General features: G+C 47.2%; 1 protein-coding gene across 4 annotated transcripts in view; it reads left to right on the top strand.

The window, feature by feature from the left end:
* KIF6 (kinesin family member 6) overlaps positions 1 to 23,301 on the top strand; it is an 873,149-nt gene that overhangs the window by 224,091 nt on the left and 625,757 nt on the right. For all 4 annotated transcript variants that reach the window (XM_063918838.1, XM_063918839.1, XM_063918840.1 and 1 more), the window contains exons 7-9: positions 8,938 to 9,144; positions 20,738 to 20,881; positions 22,750 to 22,836. In XM_063918838.1, the coding sequence (XP_063774908.1) occupies positions 8,938 to 9,144; positions 20,738 to 20,881; positions 22,750 to 22,836 (438 nt within the window). The remainder of the gene's footprint in view (positions 1 to 8,937; positions 9,145 to 20,737; positions 20,882 to 22,749; positions 22,837 to 23,301) is intronic.

The following is a 23,301-nucleotide window of genomic DNA, read 5'->3' on the forward strand; positions in this document are numbered from 1 at the left end:
TCCTGGGCGGCTGCCCGAGGGGTCTCGGCATTGCAACTCTGCCGAGCAGCTACGTGGTCGGGGGAGAACACGTTTGTAAAATTTTACAAATTTGATACCCTGGCTAAAGAGGACCTGGAGTTCTCTCATTCGGTGCTGCAGAGTCATCCGCACTCTCCCGCCCGTTTGGGAGCTTTGGTATAATCCCCATGGTCCTGACGGAGTCCCCAGCATCCACTAGGACGTCAGAGAAAATAAGATTTTACTTACCGATAAATCTATTTCTCGTAGTCCGTAGTGGATGCTGGGCGCCCATCCCAAGTGCGGATTGTCTGCAATACTTGTACATAGTTATTGTTACAAAAAAATCGGGTTGTTATTGTTGTGAGCCGTCTGTTCAGAGGCTCCTACGTTTGTCATACTGTTAACTGGGTTCAGATCACAAGTTGTACGGTGTGATTGGTGTGGCTGGTATGAGTCTTACCCGGGATTCAAAATCCTTCCTTATTGTGTACGCTCGTCCGGGCACAGTATCCTAACTGAGGCTTGGAGGAGGGTCATAGGGGGAGGAGCCAGTGCACACCACCTGATCCTAAAGCTTTATTTTTGTGCCCTGTCTCCTGCGGAGCCGCTAATCCCCATGGTCCTGACGGAGTCCCCAGCATCCACTACGGACTACGAGAAATAGATTTATCGGTAAGTAAAATCTTATTTTTCCTCTTCCTTCTCTTTCCTCTCCCTCTTTCTTCTTTCTCATCTTTCTCTTTCCCCCTCCTCCTTTATCCACTTCCTCTTCCTCATCCTCTTATTTCTCCTTTTCTACATCTTACTCTTACTTCACTTTTCTCCTCTTTCACATCCTCTTTCCTCTTTCTCATTTTGGTCTCTTTTTCAGCTTCCTCTTTCTTTCTCTTCTTTTCTCCTCCTCTATTCTCTTTTCTCCTCTTAATTTTTCCTCTTTCCTCCTCTTCCTTTACTGTTTCCTCCACTTCCAATTTCCTCTTAGTCTTTATTCCTTTTTCTATTTCTGTTCCTTTTTCTCTTTCTTCCTCTTCCTCCTTCTTCCTCTTTTCTACTCTTCCTCTTCTTCCTCCTCTTTCCTCCTCTTCATTTTACTCCTCTTCTTTCTTCTTTGTGCAAAATATGTTACTGGAATCAAATGTACTTTACCCTTCTGCCCACCTTACCATAGCCCACAGTTGTGTCACACCGTCATTGAATACTGTCTCTGTGACAAAGCCCCATTACAGCCAGTTACGCCTTATCAATACTAGAGATGAGCGCCGGAAATTTTTCGGGTTTTGTGTTTTGGTTTTGGGTTCGGTTCCGCGGCCGTGTTTTGGGTTCGACCGCGTTTTGGCAAAACCTCACCGAATTTTTTTTGTCGGATTCGGGTGTGTTTTGGATTCGGGTGTTTTTTTCAAAAAACCCTAAAAAACAGCTTAAATCATAGAATTTGGGGGTAATTTTGATCCCAAAGTATTATTAACCTCAAAAAACATAATTTACACTCATTTTCAGCCTATTCTGAACACATCACACCTCACAATATTATTTTTAGTCCTAAAATTTGCACCGAGGTCGCTGTGTGAGTAAGATAAGCGACCCTAGTGGCCGACACAAACACCGGGCCCATCTAGGAGTGGCACTGCAGTGTCACGCAGGATGTCCCTTCCAAAAAACCCTCCCCAAACAGCACATGACGCAAAGAAAAAAAGAGGCGCAATGAGGTAGCTGTGTGAGTAAGATTAGCGACCCTAGTGGCCGACACAAACACCGGGCCCATCTAGGAGTGGCACTGCAGTGTCACGCAGGATGTCCCTTCCAAAAAACCCTCCCCAAACAGCACATGACGCAAAGAAAAAAAGAGGCGCAATGAGGTAGCTGACTGTGTGAGAAAGATAAGCGACCCTAGTGGCCGACACAAACACCGGGCCCATCTAGGAGTGGCACTGCAGTGTCACGCAGGATGGCCCTTCCAAAAAACCCTCCCCAAACAGCACATGACGCAAAGAAAAAAAGAGGCGCAATGAGGTAGCTGACTGTGTGAGTAAGATTAGCGACCCTAGTGGCCGACACAAACACCGGGCACATCTAGGAGTGGCACTGCAGTGTCACGCAGGATGTCCCTTCCAAAAAACCCTCCCCAAACAGCACATGACGCAAAGAAAAAAAGAGGCGCAATGAGGTAGCTGTGTGAGTAAGATTAGCGACCCTAGTGGCCGACACAAACACCGGGCCCATCTAGGAGTGGCACTGCAGTGTCACGCAGGATGTCCCTTCCAAAAAACCCTCCCCAATCAGCACATGATGCAAAGAAAAAGAAAAGAAAAAAGAGGTGCAAGATGGAATTATCCTTGGGCCCTCCCACCCACCCTTATGTTGTATAAACAAAACAGGACATGCACACTTTAACCAACCCATCATTTCAGTGACAGGGTCTGCCACACGACTGTGACTGATATGACGGGTTGGTTTGGACCCCCCCCAAAAAAGAAGCAATTAATCTCTCCTTGCACAAACTGGCTCTACAGAGGCAAGATGTCCACCTCATCTTCACCCTCCGATATATCACCGTGTACATCCCCCTCCTCACAGATTATCAATTCGTCCCCACTGGAATCCACCATCTCAGCTCCCTGTGTACTTTGTGGAGGCAATTGCTGCTGGTCAATGTCTCCGCGGAGGAATTGATTATAATTCATTTTAATGAACATCATCTTCTCCACATTTTCTGGATGTAACCTCGTACGCCGATTGCTGACAAGGTGAGCGGCGGCACTAAACACTCTTTCGGAGTACACACTTGTGGGAGGGCAACTTAGGTAGAATAAAGCCAGTTTGTGCAAGGGCCTCCAAATTGCCTCTTTTTCCTGCCAGTATAAGTACGGACTGTGTGACGTGCCTACTTGGATGCGGTCACTCATATAATCCTCCACCATTCTATCAATGTTGAGAGAATCATATGCAGTGACAGTAGACGACATGTCCGTAATCGTTGTCAGGTCCTTCAGTCCGGACCAGATGTCAGCATCAGCAGTCGCTCCAGACTGCCCTGCATCACCGCCAGCGGGTGGGCTCGGAATTCTGAGCCTTTTCCTCGCACCCCCAGTTGCGGGAGAATGTGAAGGAGGAGATGTTGACAGGTCGCGTTCCGCTTGACTTGACAATTTTGTCACCAGCAGGTCTTTCAACCCCAGCAGACCTGTGTCTGCCGGAAAGAGAGATCCAAGGTAGGCTTTAAATCTAGGATCGAGCACGGTGGCCAAAATGTAGTGCTCTGATTTCAACAGATTGACCACCCGTGAATCCTTGTTAAGCGAATTAAGGGCTGCATCCACAAGTCCCACATGCCTAGCGGAATCGCTCCGTGTTAGCTCCTTCTTCAATGCCTCCAGCTTCTTCTGCAAAAGCCTGATGAGGGGAATGACCTGACTCAGGCTGGCAGTGTCTGAACTGACTTCACGTGTGGCAAGTTCAAAGGGCATCAGAACCTTGCACAACGTTGAAATCATTCTCCACTGCACTTGAGACAGGTGCATTCCATCTCCTATATCGTGCTCAATTGTATAGGCTTGAATGGCCTTTTGCTGCTCCTCCAACCTCTGAAGCATATAGAGGGTTGAATTCCACCTCGTTACCACTTCTTGCTTCAGATGATGGCAGGGCAGGTTCAGTAGTTTTTGGTGGTGCTCCAGTCTTCTGTACGTGGTGCCTGTACGCCGAAAGTGTCCCGCAATTTTTCTGGCCACCGACAGCATCTCTTGCACGCCCCTGTCGTTTTTTAAAAAATTCTGCACCACCAAATTCAAGGTATGTGCAAAACATGGGACGTGCTGGAATTTGCCCATATTTAATGCACACACAATATTGCTGGCGTTGTCCGATGCCACAAATCCACAGGAGAGTCCAATTGGGGTAAGCCATTCCGCGATGATCTTCCTCAGTTGCCGTAAGAGGTTTTCAGCTGTGTGCGTATTCTGGAAAGCGGTGATACAAAGCGTAGCCTGCCTAGGAAAGAGTTGGCGTTTGCGAGATGCTGCTACTGGTGCCGCCGCTGCTGTTCTTGCGGCGGGAGTCCATACATCTACCCAGTGGGCTGTCACAGTCATATAGTCCTGACCCTGCCCTGCTCCACTTGTCCACATGTCCGTGGTTAAGTGGACATTGGGTACAACTGCATTTTTTAGGACACTGGTGAGTCTTTTTCTGACGTCCGTGTACATTCTCGGTATCGCCTGCCTAGAGAAGTGGAACCTAGATGGTATTTGGTAACGGGGGCACACTGCCTCAATAAATTGTCTAGTTCCCTGTGAACTAACGGCGGATACCGGACGCACGTCTAACACCAACATAGTTGTCAAGGACTCAGTTATCCGCTTTGCAGTAGGATGACTGCTGTGATATTTCATCTTCCTCGCAAAGGACTGTTGAACAGTCAATTGCTTACTGGAAGTAGTACAAGTGGGCTTACGACTTCCCCTCTGGGATGACCATCGACTCCCAGCGGCAACAACAGCAGCGCCAGCAGCAGTAGGCGTTACACGCAAGGATGCATCGGAGGAATCCCAGGCAGGAGAGGACTCGTCAGACTTGCCAGTGACATGGCCTGCAGGACTATTGGCATTCCCGGGGAAGGAGGAAATTGACACTGAGGGAGTTGGTGGGGTGGTTTGCGTGAGCTTGGTTACAAGAGGAAGGGATTTACTGGTCAGTGGACTGCTTCCGCTGTCACCCAAAGTTTTTGAACTTGTCACTGACTTATTATGAATGCGCTGCAGGTGACGTATAAGGGAGGATGTTCCGAGGTGGTTAACGTCCTTACCCCTACTTATTACAGCTTGACAAAGGGAACACACGGCTTGACACCTGTTGTCCGCATTTCTGGTGAAATACCTCCACACCGAAGAGCTGATTTTTTTGGTATTTTCACCTGGCATGTCAACGGCCATATTCCTCCCACGGACAACAGGTGTCTCCCCGGGTGCCTGACTTAAACAAACCACCTCACCATCAGAATCCTCCTGGTCAATTTCCTCCCCAGCGCCAGCAACACCCATATCCTCCTCATCCTGGTGTACTTCAACACTGACATCTTCAATCTGACTATCAGGAACTGGACTGCGGGTGCTCCTTCCAGCACTTGCAGGGGGCATGCAAATAGTGGAAGGCGCATGCTCTTCACGTCCAGTGTTGGGAAGGTCAGGCATCGCAAACGACACAATTGGACTCTCCTTGTGGATTTGGGATTTCAAAGAACGCACAGTTCTTTGCGGTGCTTTTGCCAGCTTGAGTCTTTTCAGTTTTCTAGCGAGAGGCTGAGTGCTTCCATCCTCATGTGAAGCTGAACCACTAGCCATGAACATAGGCCAGGGCCTCAGCCGTTCCTTGCCACTCCGTGTGGTAAATGGCATATTGGCAAGTTTACGCTTCTCCTCCGACAATTTTATTTTAGGTTTTGGAGTCCTTTTTTTTCTGATATTTGGTGTTTTGGATTTGACATGCTCTGTACTATGACATTGGGCATCGGCCTTGGCAGACGACGTTGCTGGCATTTCATCGTCTCGGCCATGACTAGTGGCAGCAGCTTCAGCACGAGGTGGAAGTGGATCTTGATCTTTCCCTAATTTTGGAACCTCAACTTTTTTGTTCTCCATATTTTATAGGCAGAACTAAAAGGCACCTCAGGTAAACAATGGAGATGGATGGATTGGATACTAGTATACAATTATGGACGGACTGCCACGGTTAGGTGGTATAAAAAAACCACGGTTAGGTGGTATATATTATAATAATAATACAATTATGGATGGACGGACTGCCTGCCGACTGCCGACACAGAGGTAGCCACAGCCGTGAACTACCGCACTGTACACTGGTTGATAAAGAGATAGTAGTATACTCGTAACAACTAGTATGACACTATGACGACGGTATAAAGAATGAAAAAAAAACCACGGTTAGGTGGTATATATTATAATAATAATACAATTATGGATGGACGGACTGCCTGCCGACTGCCGACACAGAGGTAGCCACAGCCGTGAACTACCGCACTGTACACTGGTTGATAAAGAGATAGTAGTATACTCGTAACAACTAGTATGACACTATGACGACGGTATAAAGAATGAAAAAAAAACCACGGTTAGGTGGTATATATTATAATAATAATACAATTATGGATGGACGGACTGCCTGCCGACTGCCGACACAGAGGTAGCCACAGCCGTGAACTACCGCACTGTACACTGGTTGATAAAGAGATAGTAGTATACTCGTAACAACTAGTATGACACTATGACGACGGTATAAAGAATGAAAAAAAAACCACGGTTAGGTGGTATATATTATAATAATAATACAATTATGGATGGACGGACTGCCTGCCGACTGCCGACACAGAGGTAGCCACAGCCGTGAACTACCGCACTGTACACTGGTTGATAAAGAGATAGTAGTATACTCGTAACAACTAGTATGACACTATGACGACGGTATAAAGAAAGAAAAAAAAATACCACAGTTAGGTGGTATATATTATAATAATAATACAATTATGGATGGACGGACTGCCTGCCGACTGCCGACACAGAGGTAGCCACAGCCGTGAACTACCGCACTGTACACTGGTTGATAAAGAGATAGTAGTATACTCGTAACAACTAGTATGACACTATGACGACGGTATAAAGAATGAAAAAAAAACCACGGTTAGGTGGTATATATTATAATAATAATACAATTATGGATGGACGGACTGCCTGCCGACTGCCGACACAGAGGTAGCCACAGCCGTGAACTACCGCACTGTACACTGGTTGATAAAGAGATAGTAGTATACTCGTAACAACTAGTATGACACTATGACGACGGTATAAAGAATGAAAAAAAAACCACGGTTAGGTGGTATATATTATAATAATAATACAATTATGGATGGACGGACTGCCTGCCGACTGCCGACACAGAGGTAGCCACAGCCGTGAACTACCGCACTGTACACTGGTTGATAAAGAGATAGTAGTATACTCGTAACAACTAGTATGACACTATGACGACGGTATAAAGAATGAAAAAAAAACCACGGTTAGGTGGTATATATTATAATAATAATACAATTATGGATGGACGGACTGCCTGCCGACTGCCGACACAGAGGTAGCCACAGCCGTGAACTACCGCACTGTACACTGGTTGATAAAGAGATAGTAGTATACTCGTAACAACTAGTATGACACTATGACGACGGTATAAAGAATGAAAAAAAAACCACGGTTAGGTGGTATATATTATAATAATAATACAATTATGGATGGACGGACTGCCTGCCGACTGCCGACACAGAGGTAGCCACAGCCGTGAACTACCGCACTGTACACTGGTTGATAAAGAGATAGTAGTATACTCGTAACAACTAGTATGACACTATGACGACGGTATAAAGAAAGAAAAAAAAATACCACGGTTAGGTGGTATATATTGTAATACAATTATGGATGGACGGACTGCCTGCCGAGTTCCGACTGCCGACACAGAGGTAGCCACAGGCGTGAACTACCGCACTGTACTGTGTCTGCTGCTAATATAGACTGGTTGATAAAGAGATAGTATACAATACATACAACAATATACTACTATACTGGTGGTCAGGCACTGGTCACCACTAGTCACACTGGCAGTGGCACTCCTGCAGCAAAAGTGTGCACTGTTTAATTTTAAATTAATATAATATTATGTACTCCTGGGGGCTCCTGCTATAACAACCTGCAGTGCTCCCCAGTCTCCCCCACAATTATTATAAGCTTTGCCTTTTATACATTGATGTGCAGCACACTGGGCTGAGCTGAGTGCACACAGACTGAGTCACACTGTGTGACTGGCTGCTGCTGTGTATCGTTTTTTTTCAGGCAGAGAACGGATATAGCAGAGAACGGATATATTATATTAAAATAAATAAAAGTTAACTAACAACAACTGCACTGGTCACTGTGGTAAACTCTGTCTGACTCTGCACAATCTCTCTCTCTCTTCTAATCTAATTTCTAATGGAGAGGACGCCAGCCACGTCCTCTCCCTATCAATCTCAATGCACGTGTGAAAATGGCGGCGACGCGCGGCTCCTTATATAGAATCCGAGTCTCGCGAGAATCCGACAGCGTCATGATGACGTTCGGGGCGCGCTCGGGTTAACCGAGCAAGGCGGGAGGATCCGAGTCTGCTCGGACCCGTGAAAAAAACATGAAGTTCGTGCGGGTTCGGTTTCAGAGAAACCGAACCCGCTCATCTCTAATCAATACCAAGTGGAGATGCATCTAAAAAGCATACCACTCTGCATTTCCTGTACATGTGTGATTGTTTGTGGAGCTTGGTCAATGTGAAAACATGCAAGATAAGCTTCGCCAAACGGTCCCCCAAGTGGGCAAATTTGAGTATTATAGGACCACTGACCATAAGAGACAGGTTAATTCCATAAGAAAGGGACATTGTAACAGTTTTCGCAGGTGAATAAATATTGCAGGATTAAATGATATTTTAAATGATCTTAGAATTAAACATAATAATTGTAACTACCAAGACATCTTGCATAATGTGCAGTTACACATACCTCACAATCCCTCTGAAAAGACAACAGTCACTTTCAGGACGATTCCTACAGCTGACACAGAATAACGCTTTATTCATGTGTAAAAGTCCATGCCACGTACTTTATTTTTAGGCATTGTTAAATACTTTTCAAGTACATATGTATGAGCATAATGTATCATTAATGACCTTTTAATTGACAGCTGAATGCAAGTAATTGAATTGCTAGAGGGAAATCCTTAAAACATGACTGAAGTTACTGTATGACATTGTTCTTTAAAGGAAAATTATATTGGTCGTTCTCATTGCGGATGTATTATAATGTTCTCTGCAGTGTGATGCAACGTTTGTGTTTTTTATCCACCTGTTAAGACTCCGATGAATCAAGCGTCCACCCGTTCCCATTGCATCTTCACCATTCACATTTCCAGCAAAGAGCCCGGATCAGCCACCGTCCGGCGCTCCAAGCTGCATCTGGTTGATTTGGCCGGATCTGAGCGGGTTGCGAAGACTGGAGTCGGAGGACAGTTGCTAACTGAGGCCAAGTACATCAATTTATCTCTGCACTACCTGGAGCAGGTGAGTACCTTATTAAGCGCGACATACAGGTACCTAGTGTTTAGCTGCACTGGAAATCCTGCAGTAGTTTTAGATTATTAAAATGAGATAAAGTGATGAAGATGGGGCACATTCCTTGGCTGATGGGCTCACTATCACTGTTCTCTCCATGTAAGAATTGAGGCTTGCACCAGATTATAGCTAGATGTCTTTAGGTTTCATCATATTCTGTTAATAGGATGCGTATCGTGCCTTCATGTTGACGTTCTTCTAAAGAAAAGCTTTTCACACCGGGACAGATGTACTGAGCCTTGGAGAGAGATAAAGTACCAGCCAACCAGCTCCTAACTGCCATGTTACAGGTGATGTTTCAAAAAGGACAAGAGCTGATTGGTTAGTAGTTTAGCTCTCTCCACTTTATCTCTATCCAAGGCTTAGTACATCTGCCCTACAGAATGACACATGTAATAGACACTGTCATGATTAATGTAAGCCTGAAGTAAGTCTAAACCTGGCAGAAAAGTGGGATCCTTTTGCTTTTGAAAGTGGACTCTGATGTGACCGTTATGTTCTTGTACTCTTGAGACCTTTGCAGACTTGCAGATCAGAAATGGTCTCTGTGGAATGCTGAGTTCATACACATGGACCCAGCCAGTAACGTCAGCTTGTTGATGTCACTTTTATATCAGAACCTATGAAAACACTTTTCTCTAACGTTCTAGTGGATACTGGGGAATGTACTTTAATACCTTGGGGTATAGATCGGGTCCATTGGAGTCTGGCACTTTAAGAAATAATTAGTGTGTGCTGGCTCCTCCCCTCTATGCCCCTCCTATCAGACTCAGTTTAGAAAAATGTGCCCAAGGAATCGGGTGCATTCTCTGGAGCTCCAGAGAGTTTTCTTCGGACTTTGTTAGTTTGTTTTTTTCAGGAAGCACTAGTTGGCAACCAGTCTGCCTGCGTCGCAGGACTTAGGGGGGGGCGGGGACCGAACCAACTTAATAATAGAGTTAATGGTTCGTATCCCTGCTGACAGGACACTAAGCTCCTGAGGTGAGGTTTCTCAGACTCCCAGAGTGTGAGTGTTATGCTGGCCATACACTTGTGCGATGCCCCACGACGCACCTGAACTGCCAAAGTGATTACCATGCGATCATGCGATAGATCGCATGGTAATCACGTGATGGGCACGTCACCGCCGACTGGGAGCGTCCTCAGGCCGCTCCCGGCGGGTGCCCATCGCACATCGCAGTGCGCTATATCTCATGTGGGCTTAAAACCACATGCGATCGCACTGCGATGCGAGAAATATTAAGTGCAGCACATAATATCTTGAGACGCGATATTCGACCGGCGTGCCCGTGCATCACGTCTCAAGGTACTAAAATGTGCATACAATCCTTCGATTTCTCTCACAGATGTGGTCGAAATCGAAGGCTAGTACCGATAATCTCATAAGTGTATGGGCACCATTAGGGGTGCCACCGGGATGGTAATAGGTGGCGCTGTTGCTCTTGCCCAGCAGTCCTTTAGCCTCCTGCAGCCAAAGACTTCGCCTAGCAGCCGCCTTTCCTGGGAGGATTAGGTCCGCCCAGTACTCAGATGCTCCCAGGTTTTTATGATAGACAAGGCTGCTATGGGAGGCTGGGCAAGGCAAGTACAGAACTGGAGTTAGACTGGGACACAAAAGGAAGTACCAGACACACAGGACGAACAATAACTTCAGCACACAATCGTGTGCGATATTTTTAAGTATCTCAGGTGTTGTGTAGGCTATAGTCGGCCTATTATTGGGGGGTTTATTGAGTTATTTTGGGGAGTAATTTGAAAATGATATGCAAGTGTTTTGATATTCATCTACAGATTTCAGAAAAGATGTTTACGTGAGTTGATATTAAGTAACCATATGTTAGTTGGTCGTGCTTAATCTCTATGTATATGATCTGGGGAGGCTATATGATTGTATAAGTTTATAACGTCACCTGAATTTTCCCGGTGTACACTGAGATGTCTGTAACACTTCCATTCTTGTTGAATAAAAATACTCTATTAAAAAAAAAAGAAGTTGAATACAAGATGGAATCTCTCAGATCAGAGATCTCCAACCTTTAAAAGAAGAAAGAGGGTTTAAATGCGGGTTTGCATCCTGGGTTTGCTATTCAGGATTGTCATTGCCATTGCATCGGAGTGATGGCAGTATGATGGTTTTCCTTCAATAGTAAGAGCCATTATTATTCTGTACTGGGACGCTCTCCTGACTAAGGCGAGGTCAAGAAAAAAGTGGTACAAATCGTTGTTTCTTCAACACAGAGAATCACTGTTGATCCCATGTCGCAGATGTCGGAGTTGGGAAGGCCATTCGGTGAGCAGGTCAAATGCCAGAGTGATTTTTGCGGGACCAGTTGGACATGTGTTCTGGGTCTCTCCTGCACATGCACCGGAAAATAATCCTATTTTCCAGGACCAGCATATCTCTCCTGTGGTGGCTTCACAGTTCTCACCTCCTAGAGGGACGAAGGTTCGGGATCCAGGATTAGATCCTGGTGTCCATGGATACAAGTCTCCGAGGCTGGGGAGCAGTCTTTCCAGGGGAAGAATTTCCAGGTGAAAAGGTCAAGCCGGAAAGCTTGTCTGCAATAAGCATTCTTGATTTAAGAGCTATTTACAACGGAACATCTTCTTCGCGCTCTGCCCGTCTTAATTCTGTCAGACGACTTAACAGTAGTGGCGTAAGTAAGCCGCTAGGGCGGAACAAGGAGCTAGGCGGCGATGGCAGAAGCCGCAAAAGTTTTTCGCTGGGCGGAAAGGCATGTAAACGCTCTATTAGCGGTCTTCGTTCCGGGTGTAGACAACGGAGAAATAGACTTCCTCAGCAGACACAATCTCCATCCAGGAGAGTGGGGTCTTCATCAAGAAGTTTTCACAGAAGTGACAAGTCTTTGGGGAATTCCTCAATTAGACATGATGACGTCTCGCCCCAACAAGAAACTTCAGGTATATTGTTCCAGGTCAAGGGACACTCAAGCAATAACAGTGGACGCCCTTGTGACACCGTGGGTGTTTCAGTCGGTCTATGTGTTCTTTCTACTTTCACTCTTTCCGAAGGTGATACACATAAGAAGAACAAAGGTTCAGGCGATCCTCATGGTTCCGATCTAACCAAGGAGGGCTTGGTATCCAGATCTTCAAGACTTACTCATAGAAGATCCCTGGCCTCTTCCTCTACAAGAGGACCTGTTACAGCAAGGACCGGGCGTGTATCAAGACTTACCGCGGCTGCATTTGACGGCATGGCGGTTGAACGCCATATACTAGCCCGAAAGGGTATTTCCGCTGAAGTCATTCCCACATAGCTTCAGGCTAGGAAAGGAGTAACGGCGAAGCTTTACCACCGTATTTGGAGGAAGTGTGTGTCTTGGTGTGAATCCAAGAAGGCTCCTACGGAAGAATTTCAGCTGGGTCGTTTCTCCATTTTTTGCTAGCAGGTGTGGATGCAGGCCTAAAGTTAGGCTCCATTAAAGTGCGGATTTCGGCCTTATCAATTTTCTTTCAAAAAGAATTGGCCACCCTTACAGAAGTTCAGACTTTAGTTAAAGGAGTGCTGCACATCCAACCTCCATTTGTGCCCCCAGTGGCGCCATGGGACCTTAACGTGGTGTTGCAGTTTCTTATGTCACACTGCTTGGAACCTTTATGAAAGGTTGAGTTAAAATTTCTCACTTGGAAAGTGGTCATGCTATTGGCTTTGGCGTCCGCAGGGCGTGTGTTGGAATTAGCGGCTTTGTCTCACAAGAGCCCCTATTTGATCTTCCATGTAGATAGAGCGGAATTGAGAACTCGGCAACAATTTCTGCCAAAAAGTGGTTTCTGCTTTTCACATGAACCAACCTATTGTGGTGCTTGTGGCTACTGAAGCCTTGGCTGATTCGAAGTCTCTCGATGTAGTCAGAGCTTTGAATATTTCTGTCTCCAGAACGGCTCAGATTGGGGAAACAGAAGCTCTGTTTATCCTGTATGCTCCCAACAAAATTGGGGTTCCTGCTTCTAAGCAGACTGTTGCACGCTGGATCTGTGATACGATTCGGCATGCTCATTCTACGGCTGGATTGCCGTTACCGAAGTCGGTGAGCCCCATTCTACCAGGAAGGTGGGCTCTTCTTGGGCGGATGCCTGAGAAGTCTTGGCGGTTCAACTTTGTAGAGCAGCTACTTGGTCGGGTTCAAACACTTTTGCTACGTTCTACAAGTTTGATACCCTGGCTGATGAGGACCTCATGTTTGCTCAATCGGTGCTGCAGAGTCGTCCGCACTCTCCCGCCCGGTCTGGAGCTTTGGTATAAACCCCATGGTCCTTTTGGAGTCCCCAGCATCCTCTAGGACGTAGGAGAAAATAGGATTTTAATACCTACCGGTAAATCCTTTTCTCTTAGTCCATAGAGGATGCTGGGCGCCCGTCCCAGTGCGTACTGTATCTGCAGCTATTCGTTGTGGTTACACTCATGTGGTGTTTCTTTTCAGTCAAGTCTGTTGCTGACGTTATTCATGCCATGGCATGCGGTATGTTATTATTGGTCGTGTTTACACACAGGTTGTGTTACATTTTCGGTCAGCATATTGCTGTATATTTTTCATGCCGGCGGCTGGTGTTCTATTGAATGCCACGTTCTGTGGCATGTTCGAGGTGTGATCTGGTATGACACTCACCGTGTTTAAACAATAAATTCTTTCCTCGAAATGTCCGTCTCCCTGGGCACAGTTCTCTAACTGGAGTCTGGAGGAGGGGCATAGAGGGAGGAGCCAGTTCACACCCATTCACAGTCTTATAGTGTGCCCATGTCTCCTGCGGATCCCGTCTATACCCCGTGCTCCTTTTGGAGTCCCAGGCATCCTCTACGGACTAAGAGAAAAGGATTTACCGGTAGGTATTAAAATCCTATTTTTTCATGAGGATAGGGCTGAACCCACTGGTGTCAGCTTTTCACGTGAATCAGCCTCTTGTGGTTCTGGTGTTGTCTGACGCTTCTGTGGGCCCAGAGTAATTGGTTGTGGTGAGGGCTCTGAGGATTTATGTCAAAAGGACGGCCCGTCATCAGAAATCTGACTCACTCTTTGTCCTTTATGATGCCATCAAGATTGGTCAGCCAGCTTCTAAGCAATCTATTGCTCGTTGGCTCAGGTTGACTATTCAACAGGCCTATATTTCGGTGGCGCTGCCTTTACCGACGTCTATTCAGGCCCACTTGACGAGGTCGGTGGGTTCTTCCTGGGCGGCTGCCTGGGGTGTCTCGGCTTTACAGTTGTGCTGAGCTGCTACTTGGTCTGGTTCGAACACGTTTGTGAAGTACTTTAGGTTCGACATCTTGGCCAAGGCTGACCTTCAGTTTGGTCAGGCGGTTTTACAGGGGTCTCAGCACTCTCCCATCCATTTTGGGAGCTTTTGTACTTCCCCACGGTACTAAAGTACAGTTCTTCAGTATCCACTAGGACGTTAGAGAAAATAGGAATTTAATACCTACCAGTAATTCCTTTTCTCGTAGTCCGTAGTGGATAGTGGGCGCCCGCTTCAGTGCTTCGTTTCCTGCTTACTGGCTGTAAGTGTTTTGGTTGGTCCGCGGTTGCGGTCCCTTGGTTTTGTTGGGTTAGCTTTGCTATCCTTGTTGTTATGGACGTTGCTATCCTCTGTTCTGGTTAGCGCTCCTTTGTTGAGTATGGTTGTGTGTTGGCTTGTTGCCTCACTGCTGTTGTATTTGTTTCTTCTCTCATGGTAGGTCCGTCTCCTCGGGCACAGTTTTTCCTAGACTGAGTCTGGTAGGAGGGGCATAGAGGGGAGGAGCCAACACACACATACACACACTAAAGTTTTTTCTCTAACGTCCTAAGTGGATGCTGGGGACTCCGTAAGGACCATGGGGAATAGCGGCTCCGCAGGAGACTGGGCACATCTAAAGAAAGCTTTAGGACTATCTGGTGTGCACTGGCTCCTCCCCCTATGACCCTCCTCCAAGCCTCAGTTAGATCTCTGTGCCCGAACGAGAAGGGTGCACACTAGGGGCTCTCCTGAGCTTCTTAGTGAAAGTTTTAGATTAGGTTTTTTATTTTCAGTGAGACCTGCTGGCAACAGGCTCACTGCATCGAGGGACTAAGGGGAGAAGAAGCGAACTCACCTGCGTGCAGAGTGGATTGGGCTTCTTAGGCTACTGGACATTAGCTCCAGAGGGACGATCACAGGCCCAGCTTGGATGGGTCCCAGAGCCGCGCCGCCGGCCCCCTTACAGAGCCAGAAGGCAGAAGAGGTCCGGAAAATCGGCGGCAGAAGACGTCCTGTCTTCAACAAGGTAGCGCACAGCACTGCAGCTGTGCGCCATTGCTCTCAGCACACTTCACACTTCGGTCACTGAGGGTGCTGGGGGGGGGGTGCCCTGAGACGCAATAAAAACACCTTGGATGGCAAAAAAATGCATCACATATAGCTCCTGGGCTATATGGATGCATTTAACCCCTGCCAGAATCCATAAAAAAGCAGGAGAAAAGTCTGCAAAAAAGGGGCGGAGCCTATCTCCTCAGCACACTGGCGCCATTTTCCCTCACAGCTCCGTTGGAGGGAAGCTCCCTGTCTCTCCCCTGCAGTCATTACACTACAGAAAGGGTTAAAAAAAGAGAGGGGGGCACTAATTAGGCGCAGTATTAACTATACAGCAGCTATAAGGGGAAAAACACTTATATAAGGTTATCCCTGTATATATATATAGCGCTCTGGTGTGTGCTGGCAAACTCTCCCTCTGTCTCCCCAAAGGGCTAGTGGGGTCCTGTCCTCTATCAGAGCATTCCCTGTGTGTGTGCTGTATGTCGGTGCTTTTGTGTCGACATGTATGAGGAGAAAAATGATGTGGAGACGGAGCAGATTGCCTGTAATAGTGATGTCACCCCCTAGGGGGTCGACACCTGAGTGGATGAACTGTTGGAAGGAATTACGTGACAGTGTCAGCTCTGTATAAAAGACAGTGGTTGACATGAGACAGCCGGCTACTCAGCTTGTGCCTGTCCAGACGTCTCATAGGCCGTCAGGGGCTCTAAAGCGCCCGTTACCTCAGATGGCAGATATAGACGCCGACACGGATACTGACTCCAGTGTCGACGGTGAAGAGACGAATGTGACTTCCAGTAGGGCCACACGTTACATGATTGAGGCAATGAAAAATGTTTTACACATTTCTGATAATACGAGTACCACCAAAAAAGGGGTATAATGTTCGGTGAGGAAAAACTACCTGTAGTTTTCCTGAATCTGAGAAATTAAATGAGGTGTGTGATGATGCGTGGGTTTCCCCCGATAACAACGGATAATTTCTAAAATGTTATTGGCATTATATCCTTTCCCGCCAGAGGTTAGGGTGCGTTGGGAAACACCCCCTAGGGTGGATAAAGCGCTCACACGCTTGTAAGGGCTCTACCTTCGCCTGAGATGGCCGCCCTTAAGGATCCTGCTGATAGAAAGCAGGAGGGTATCCTAAAAGGTATTTACACACATACTGGTGTTATACTGCGACCAGCAATCGCCTCAGCCTGGATGTGCAGTGCTGGGTTGGCGTGGTCGGATTCCCTGACTGAAAATATTGATACCCTAGATAGGGACAGTATATTTTTGCCTATAGAGCATTTAAAAGATGCATTTTTATATATGCGTGATGCACAGCGGAATATTTGCCGACTGGCATCAAGTCTAAGCGCGTTGTCCATTTCTACCAGTAGAGGGTTATGGACACGTCAGTGGTCAGGTGATGCGTATTCCAAACGGCATTTGGAAGTATTGCTTTATTAAGGGAGGAGTTATTTGGGGTCGGTCTTTCAGACCTGGTGGCCACGGCAACAGCTGGGAATTCCACGTTTGTACCCCAGGTCGCCTCTCAACATGAGAAGACGCCGTATTATCAGGCGCAGTCTTTTCGTGGACAAGCGGGCAAAAGGTTCCTCATTTCTGCCCCGTGACAGAGGGAGAGGAAAAAGGCTGCAGAAATCAGCCAGTTCCCAGGAACAGAAACCCTCTCCCGCCTCTGCCAAGCCCTCAGTATACGCTGGGGCTTTACAAGCAGAATCAGGCACGGTGGGGGGCCCGTCTCAATGAATTTCAGCGCGCAGTGGGCTCACTCGCAAGTAGACCCCTGGATCCTTCAGGTGATATCTCAGGGGTACAAATTAGAATTCGAGACGTCTCCTCCTCGCCGTTTCCTAAAGTCGGCTTTACCGACGTCTCCCTCTGACAGGGAGGCAGTTTGGAAGCCATTCACAAGCTGTATTCCCAGCAGGTGATAATCAAGGTACCCCTCCTGCAACAGGGAACGGGGTATTATTCCACACTATTGTGGTACCGAAGCCAGACGGCTCGGTGAGACCGATTTCTAAATCTAAAATCTAAAATCTTTGAACACTTACATACAGAGGTTCAAATTCAAGATTGAGTCACTCAGAGCAGTGATTGCGAACCTGGAAGAAGGGGACTACATGATGTCTCGGGACATCAAGGATGCTTACCTTCATGTCAAAATTTACCCTTCTCACCAAGGGTACCTCAGGTTATGGTACAGAACTGTCACTATCAGTTCAGACGCTGCCGTAGGGATGGTCCACGGCACCCCGGGTCTTTACCAAGGTAATGGCCGAAATGATATCCCTTCGAAGGAAGGGAATTTTAGTTATCCCTTACTTGGACGATTCCCTGATAAGGGTAAGATCCAGGGAACAGTTGGAAGTCGGTGTAGCACTATCTCAGGTAGTGTTGCGGCAGCACGATTGGATTCTCAATATTCCAAAATCGCACCTGGTTCCGACGACGTGTCTTCTGTTCCTAGGGATGATCCTGGACACAGTCCAGAAAAAGGTGTTTCTCCCGGAGGAGAAAGCCAGGGAGTTATCCGAGCTAGTCAGGAACCTCCTAAAATCGAGCCAAGTCTCAGTGCATCAATGCACAAGGGTTCTGGGTAAAATGGTGGCTTCCTACGAAGCAATCCCATTCGGCAGATTCCACGCAAGAACTTTCCAGTGGGACCTGCTGGACAAATGGTCCGGATCGCATCTTCAGATGCATCAGCGGATAACCCTGTCACCAAGGACAAGGATGTCCCTCCTGTGGTGGTTGCAGAGTGCTCATCTTCTAGAGGGCCGCAGATTAGGCATTCAGGACTGGGTCCTGGTGACCACGGATGCCAGCCTGCGAGGCTGGGGAGCAGTCACACAGGGAAGGAATATCCAGGGCTTATGGTCAAGCCTGGAGACATCACTTCACATAAATATCCTGAAGCTAAGGGACATTTACAATGCTCTAAGCTTAGCAAGACCTCTGCTTCAAGGTCAGCCGGTGTTGATCCAGTCGGACAACATCACGGCAGTCACCCACGTAAACAGACAGGGTGGCACAAGAAGCAGGAGGGCAATGGCAGAAGCTGCAAGGATTCTTCGCTGGGCGGAAAATCATGTGATAGCACTGTCAGCAGTATTCATTCCGAGAGTGGACAACTGGGAAGCAGACTTCCTCAGCACGACCTCCACCCGGGAGAGTGGGGACTTCACCCAGAAGTCTTCCACATGATTAAAAACTCGACAGGTATTGCGCCAGGTCCAGGGACCCTCAGGCAATAAGCTGTAGACGCTCTGGTAACACCGTGGGTGTACCAGTCAGGGTATGTGTTCCCTCCTCTGCCTCTCATACCCAAGGTACTGAGATTGATAAGATGGAGAGGAGTAAGCACTATATTCGTGGTTCCGGATTGGCCAAGAAGGACTTGGTAACCGGAACTTCAAGAGATGCTCACGGAGGATCCGTGGCCTCTACCTCTAAGAAGGGACCTGCTCCAGCAAGGACCCTGTCTGTTCCAAGACTTACCGCGGCTGCGTTTGACGGCATGGCGGTTGAACGCCGGATCCTGAAGGAAAAAGGCATTCCGGATGAAGTCATCCCTATCCTGATCAAAGCCAGGAAGGATGTAACCGCAAAAACATTATCACCGCAATTGGCGAAAATATGTTGCGTGGTGCGAGGCCAGTAAGGCCCGACGGAGGAAATTCAACTGGGTCGATTCCTACATTTCCTGCAAACAGGAGTGTCTATGGGCCTGAAATTGGGGTCCATTAAGGTTCAAATTTCGGCCCTGTCAATTTTCTTCCAAAAAGAACTAGCTTCAGTCCCTGAAGTTCAGATGTTTGTAAAAGGGGTACTGCATATACAGCCTCCTTTTGTGCCTCCAGTGGCACTTTGGGATCTCAATGTAGTTTGGGTTCCAAAAGTCACATTGGTTTGAACCACTTAAATCTGTGGAGTTAAAATATCTCACATGGAAAGTGGTCATGCTGTTGGCCCTGGCCTGGGCCAGGCGCGTGTCAGAATTGGCGGCTTTATCCTGAAAAAGCCCTTATCTGATTTTCCATTCGGACAGGGCGGAATTGAGGACTCGTCCTCAGTTTCTCCCCAAGGTGGTTTCAGCGTCTTACCTGAACCAACCTATTGGTGGTGCCTGCGGCTACTAGGGACTTGGAGGCCTCCAAGTTGCTAGACGTTGTCAGTGCCCTGAAAATATATGTTTCCAGGACGGCTAGAGTCAGGAAATCTGACTCGCTGTTTATCCTGTGTGCACCCAACAAGCTGGGTGCTCCTGCTTCTAAGCAGACTATTGCTCGTTGGATTTGTAGTACAATTCAGCTTGCACATTCTGTGGCAGGCCTGCCACAGCCAAAAATCTGTAAATGCCCACTCCACAAGGAAGGTGGGCTCATCTTGGGCGGCTGCCCGAGGGGTCTCGGCTTTACAACTTTGCCGAGCAGCTACTTGGTCAGGAGCAAATACGTTTGTAAAATTCTACAAAATTGATATCCTGGCTGAGGAGGACCTGGAGTTCTCTCATTTGGTGCTGCAGAGTCATCCGCACTCTCCCGCCCGTTTGGGAGCTTTGGTATAATCCCCATGGTCCTTACGGAGTCCCCAGCATCCACTTAGGACGTTAGAGAAAATAAGAATTTACTTACCGATAATTCTATTTCTCATAGTCCGTAGTGGATGCTGGGCGCCCATCCCAAGTGCGGATTGTCTGCAATACTTGTACATAGTTATTGTTACAAAAATCGGGTTATTATTGATGTGAGCCATCTTTCAGAGGCTCCTCTGTTATCATGCTGTTAACTGGGTTCAGATCACAGGTTATACGGTGTGATTGGTGTGGCTGGTATGAGTCTTACCCGGGATTCAAAATCCTTCCTTATTGTGTACGCTCGTCCGGGCACAGTATCCTAACTGAGGCTTGGAGGAGGGTCATAGGGGGAGGAGCCAGTGCACACCAGATAGTCCTAAAGCTTTCTTTAGATGTGCCCAGTCTCCTGCGGAGCCGCTATTCCCCATGGTCCTTACGGAGTCCCCAGCATCCACTACGGACTATGAGAAATAGAATTATCGGTAAGTAAATTCTTATTTTTTTAAAGTGCCAGGCTCCAGTGGACCCGATCTATACCCTACGGTACTAAAGTACAGTTCCCCAGTATCCACTACGGACTACAAGAAAAGGAATTACCGGTAGGTATTAAATTCCTATTATTTGGTGCTTTTCAGAGTTCTTGTCCCTAATCTTTTCCAGGTCATTATTGCGCTGGCAGAGAAGAACCGGTCACACATACCATACAGGAACTCCATGATGACCTCTGTGCTGCGCGACAGCCTTGGGGGGAACTGTATGACCACCATGATCGCCACGCTGTCCTTAGACAAACGGAACATTGATGTATGTATACAGTGTGTATTCCTAGTGACATACATGCAAGGACTGGCCTGTAATACAGCGAGACATTCCTCTTCTTCATGATTTATCTTCAGCTGATGATTCCTGTTCTATCATGAGTTACTAGCGTAATAGATTGCTGAATGTAATGTACAATACTCCCACTGCATAGGTAGCAATAGACTCTTGGGGGTAAATTTACTAAAGATCAGTTTGGTTGGTTTTCTGTAGATTTTGCAAACCAGACATTTACTAAAATCAAATCCAGTGGCAAACCAACCAAAAACCTGACTTTAGAACATCGGCCGTACTATCGATGTTTTGACATAGACCGCTATAGAAACTAGAAATCTACTAATGGTCCTAACCAGACCAATGACCGCTGGTAAACAATGGCAAACCCACCCAAAAAATAGACCTGCCTGAGTGCAGGCGATCATTATTGCTCTGTGCAGGCTTTGTTAGGTTAAAATGTAAGAAAGAGTTAAAAAAAAAATGTCTGGGGTCCCCTCCCCCAAAAACCATAATTAGCCCCGGACCTCTCAGCCTGGGCTACTATAGGAAAATAGGGGAAAACCTGAATGGGATTCGTCATATTTTCCAATGACCAGCACCGTGCTGAACCAGCTGGGTGGGGGGGGGGGGGAGGGGGGCTGGTACTATAGCAGGGGTTCACTCATTATAGTTATCCTACTGCTATAACATTAATCAGCCCCAAACTGCTCAGCCCATTCCTGGAATTCCACTGGAAGTCTATACTCCTTCAAAAAATGGGGTTACCCCTCCCGATGAAAACCCCAAACCTGGGCTGAAAGCCCAGGGCTAATCCCCTGCAGTACTGGTGGCGATGGATGTGTAAAAAATACATCCGAATATTGTTCTTTACATGTGGACTACAGGTAGCAGCAAGCCTGACCAGGCATGCTGGCACTTGTGGATCAAGTGCTTGCATGCCCGGATATTAAGGCCCTGCTGGTGTCTGTAGTCCTCCTGTAAAGAACACTGAGGGCTTAAACCTAATAATAATAATAATAATAATAAAAGACCTTTCATACTGATCATATCCATGGATGGCCTCCTCTTTATTCCAAATAGTCATCCATAGGTCCTCTGAATGTAACAAACCGAAAACCTGAGCCCCACGGAATCAGTATACATAGTGTACACGGGTTAGGTATGGGAGACCGCCGGGATCCCGGTGTTTAGATTGCCGGTGGGAGCGCAATGAAGCCCCTTGCGGGCCCTCTGCGCACGCCATGCAGCGAGCTCTGTGGCATTTTGCGCTTGCCACAGGTTCTATTCGCACTCTATGGGTGTAGTGGACACCCACGATTGGGAATACTCCCTATCGGTCAGCATGCCGTCTGTCGGACTTTCCACTGGGCGGGATTCCGGCATCGGTATAGTGACTGGCAACCGCATCCGTGTACACTACTAGCCTGAACTGACAGGTTACTTGGGAACACGTCATACCGTAGGAAGGAATGTGGAAGCCGGTTCCATGCGTTTTTGTAGCCACACTCACTGCAGATATATCCTCTCTGGGTAATCAGTCTGCGCACACGTTCAGTGCGACTGTGGCGAATGCATTGCGTCCACCTCTGTATCAGGCCCTTAGTCTTTAGATCACTGTTAGTAAAACTGCAGCATATATTGTAGAACTGGAACTGCCAGCATGATTCGGCTGTCGGAGCATGCTGAGATTTGTAGTTCCATGACAGCCGGTGAGCCACCATACGTTCTCTATTTTTCTGAGTCTGTTGCAAAGTGTAGGTTCTATAAGATATTATACATATGTGTAACTTATGATACAGTACAGACCTTTCCATGTAATGCTGGTGTATTTAGCACATTTCTAATCTGCTTTCTAGGAGTCCATCTCTACCTGCCGCTTCGCACAGAGAGTCGCTCTGATAAAGAACGAGGCTGTTCTCAACGAGGAGATTGACCCTCAACTGGTAATTGCATCATGTGATTTTCTCCTGTTTCTCTTATGTTCCTGCTTTATGTTTGATTGCAGTGGAAGGAGCAACTGAACAACATATATGACCGGCTTATGACCCGCTATTATGTGCCCCGCTTCCAATCTGTGGCGAGTGCTGCAACTCTTCTGAAGTTCTTTAATGATTCTCTCGATCTTCTAAAGGGCCCCATACACTACAACGATTTTGCACGATTTCATGCGATTCCGACCTTTCAGGTCGATATATCGTATGAAAAGTGTCAAATCGTATGTGTTTTACATCCGGTCTGATCCGATGCGCGGTCCCGTGAGCATCGGATCGGATCCCCTAGGTTGTTGGTGCTGCACTCATGATATATCGAAATTGCATGGAATCAGGTGGAAAATGGTGATCTTTTTGTGCATGCGATATATCCCACAAGTTTGACTGGCATTCTCCAGGACACTCCCAGCCCCCCTA

Source organism: Pseudophryne corroboree, chromosome 4, assembly GCF_028390025.1.
Source record: "Pseudophryne corroboree isolate aPseCor3 chromosome 4, aPseCor3.hap2, whole genome shotgun sequence".
NCBI classification, from domain to species: domain Eukaryota; kingdom Metazoa; phylum Chordata; class Amphibia; order Anura; family Myobatrachidae; genus Pseudophryne; species Pseudophryne corroboree.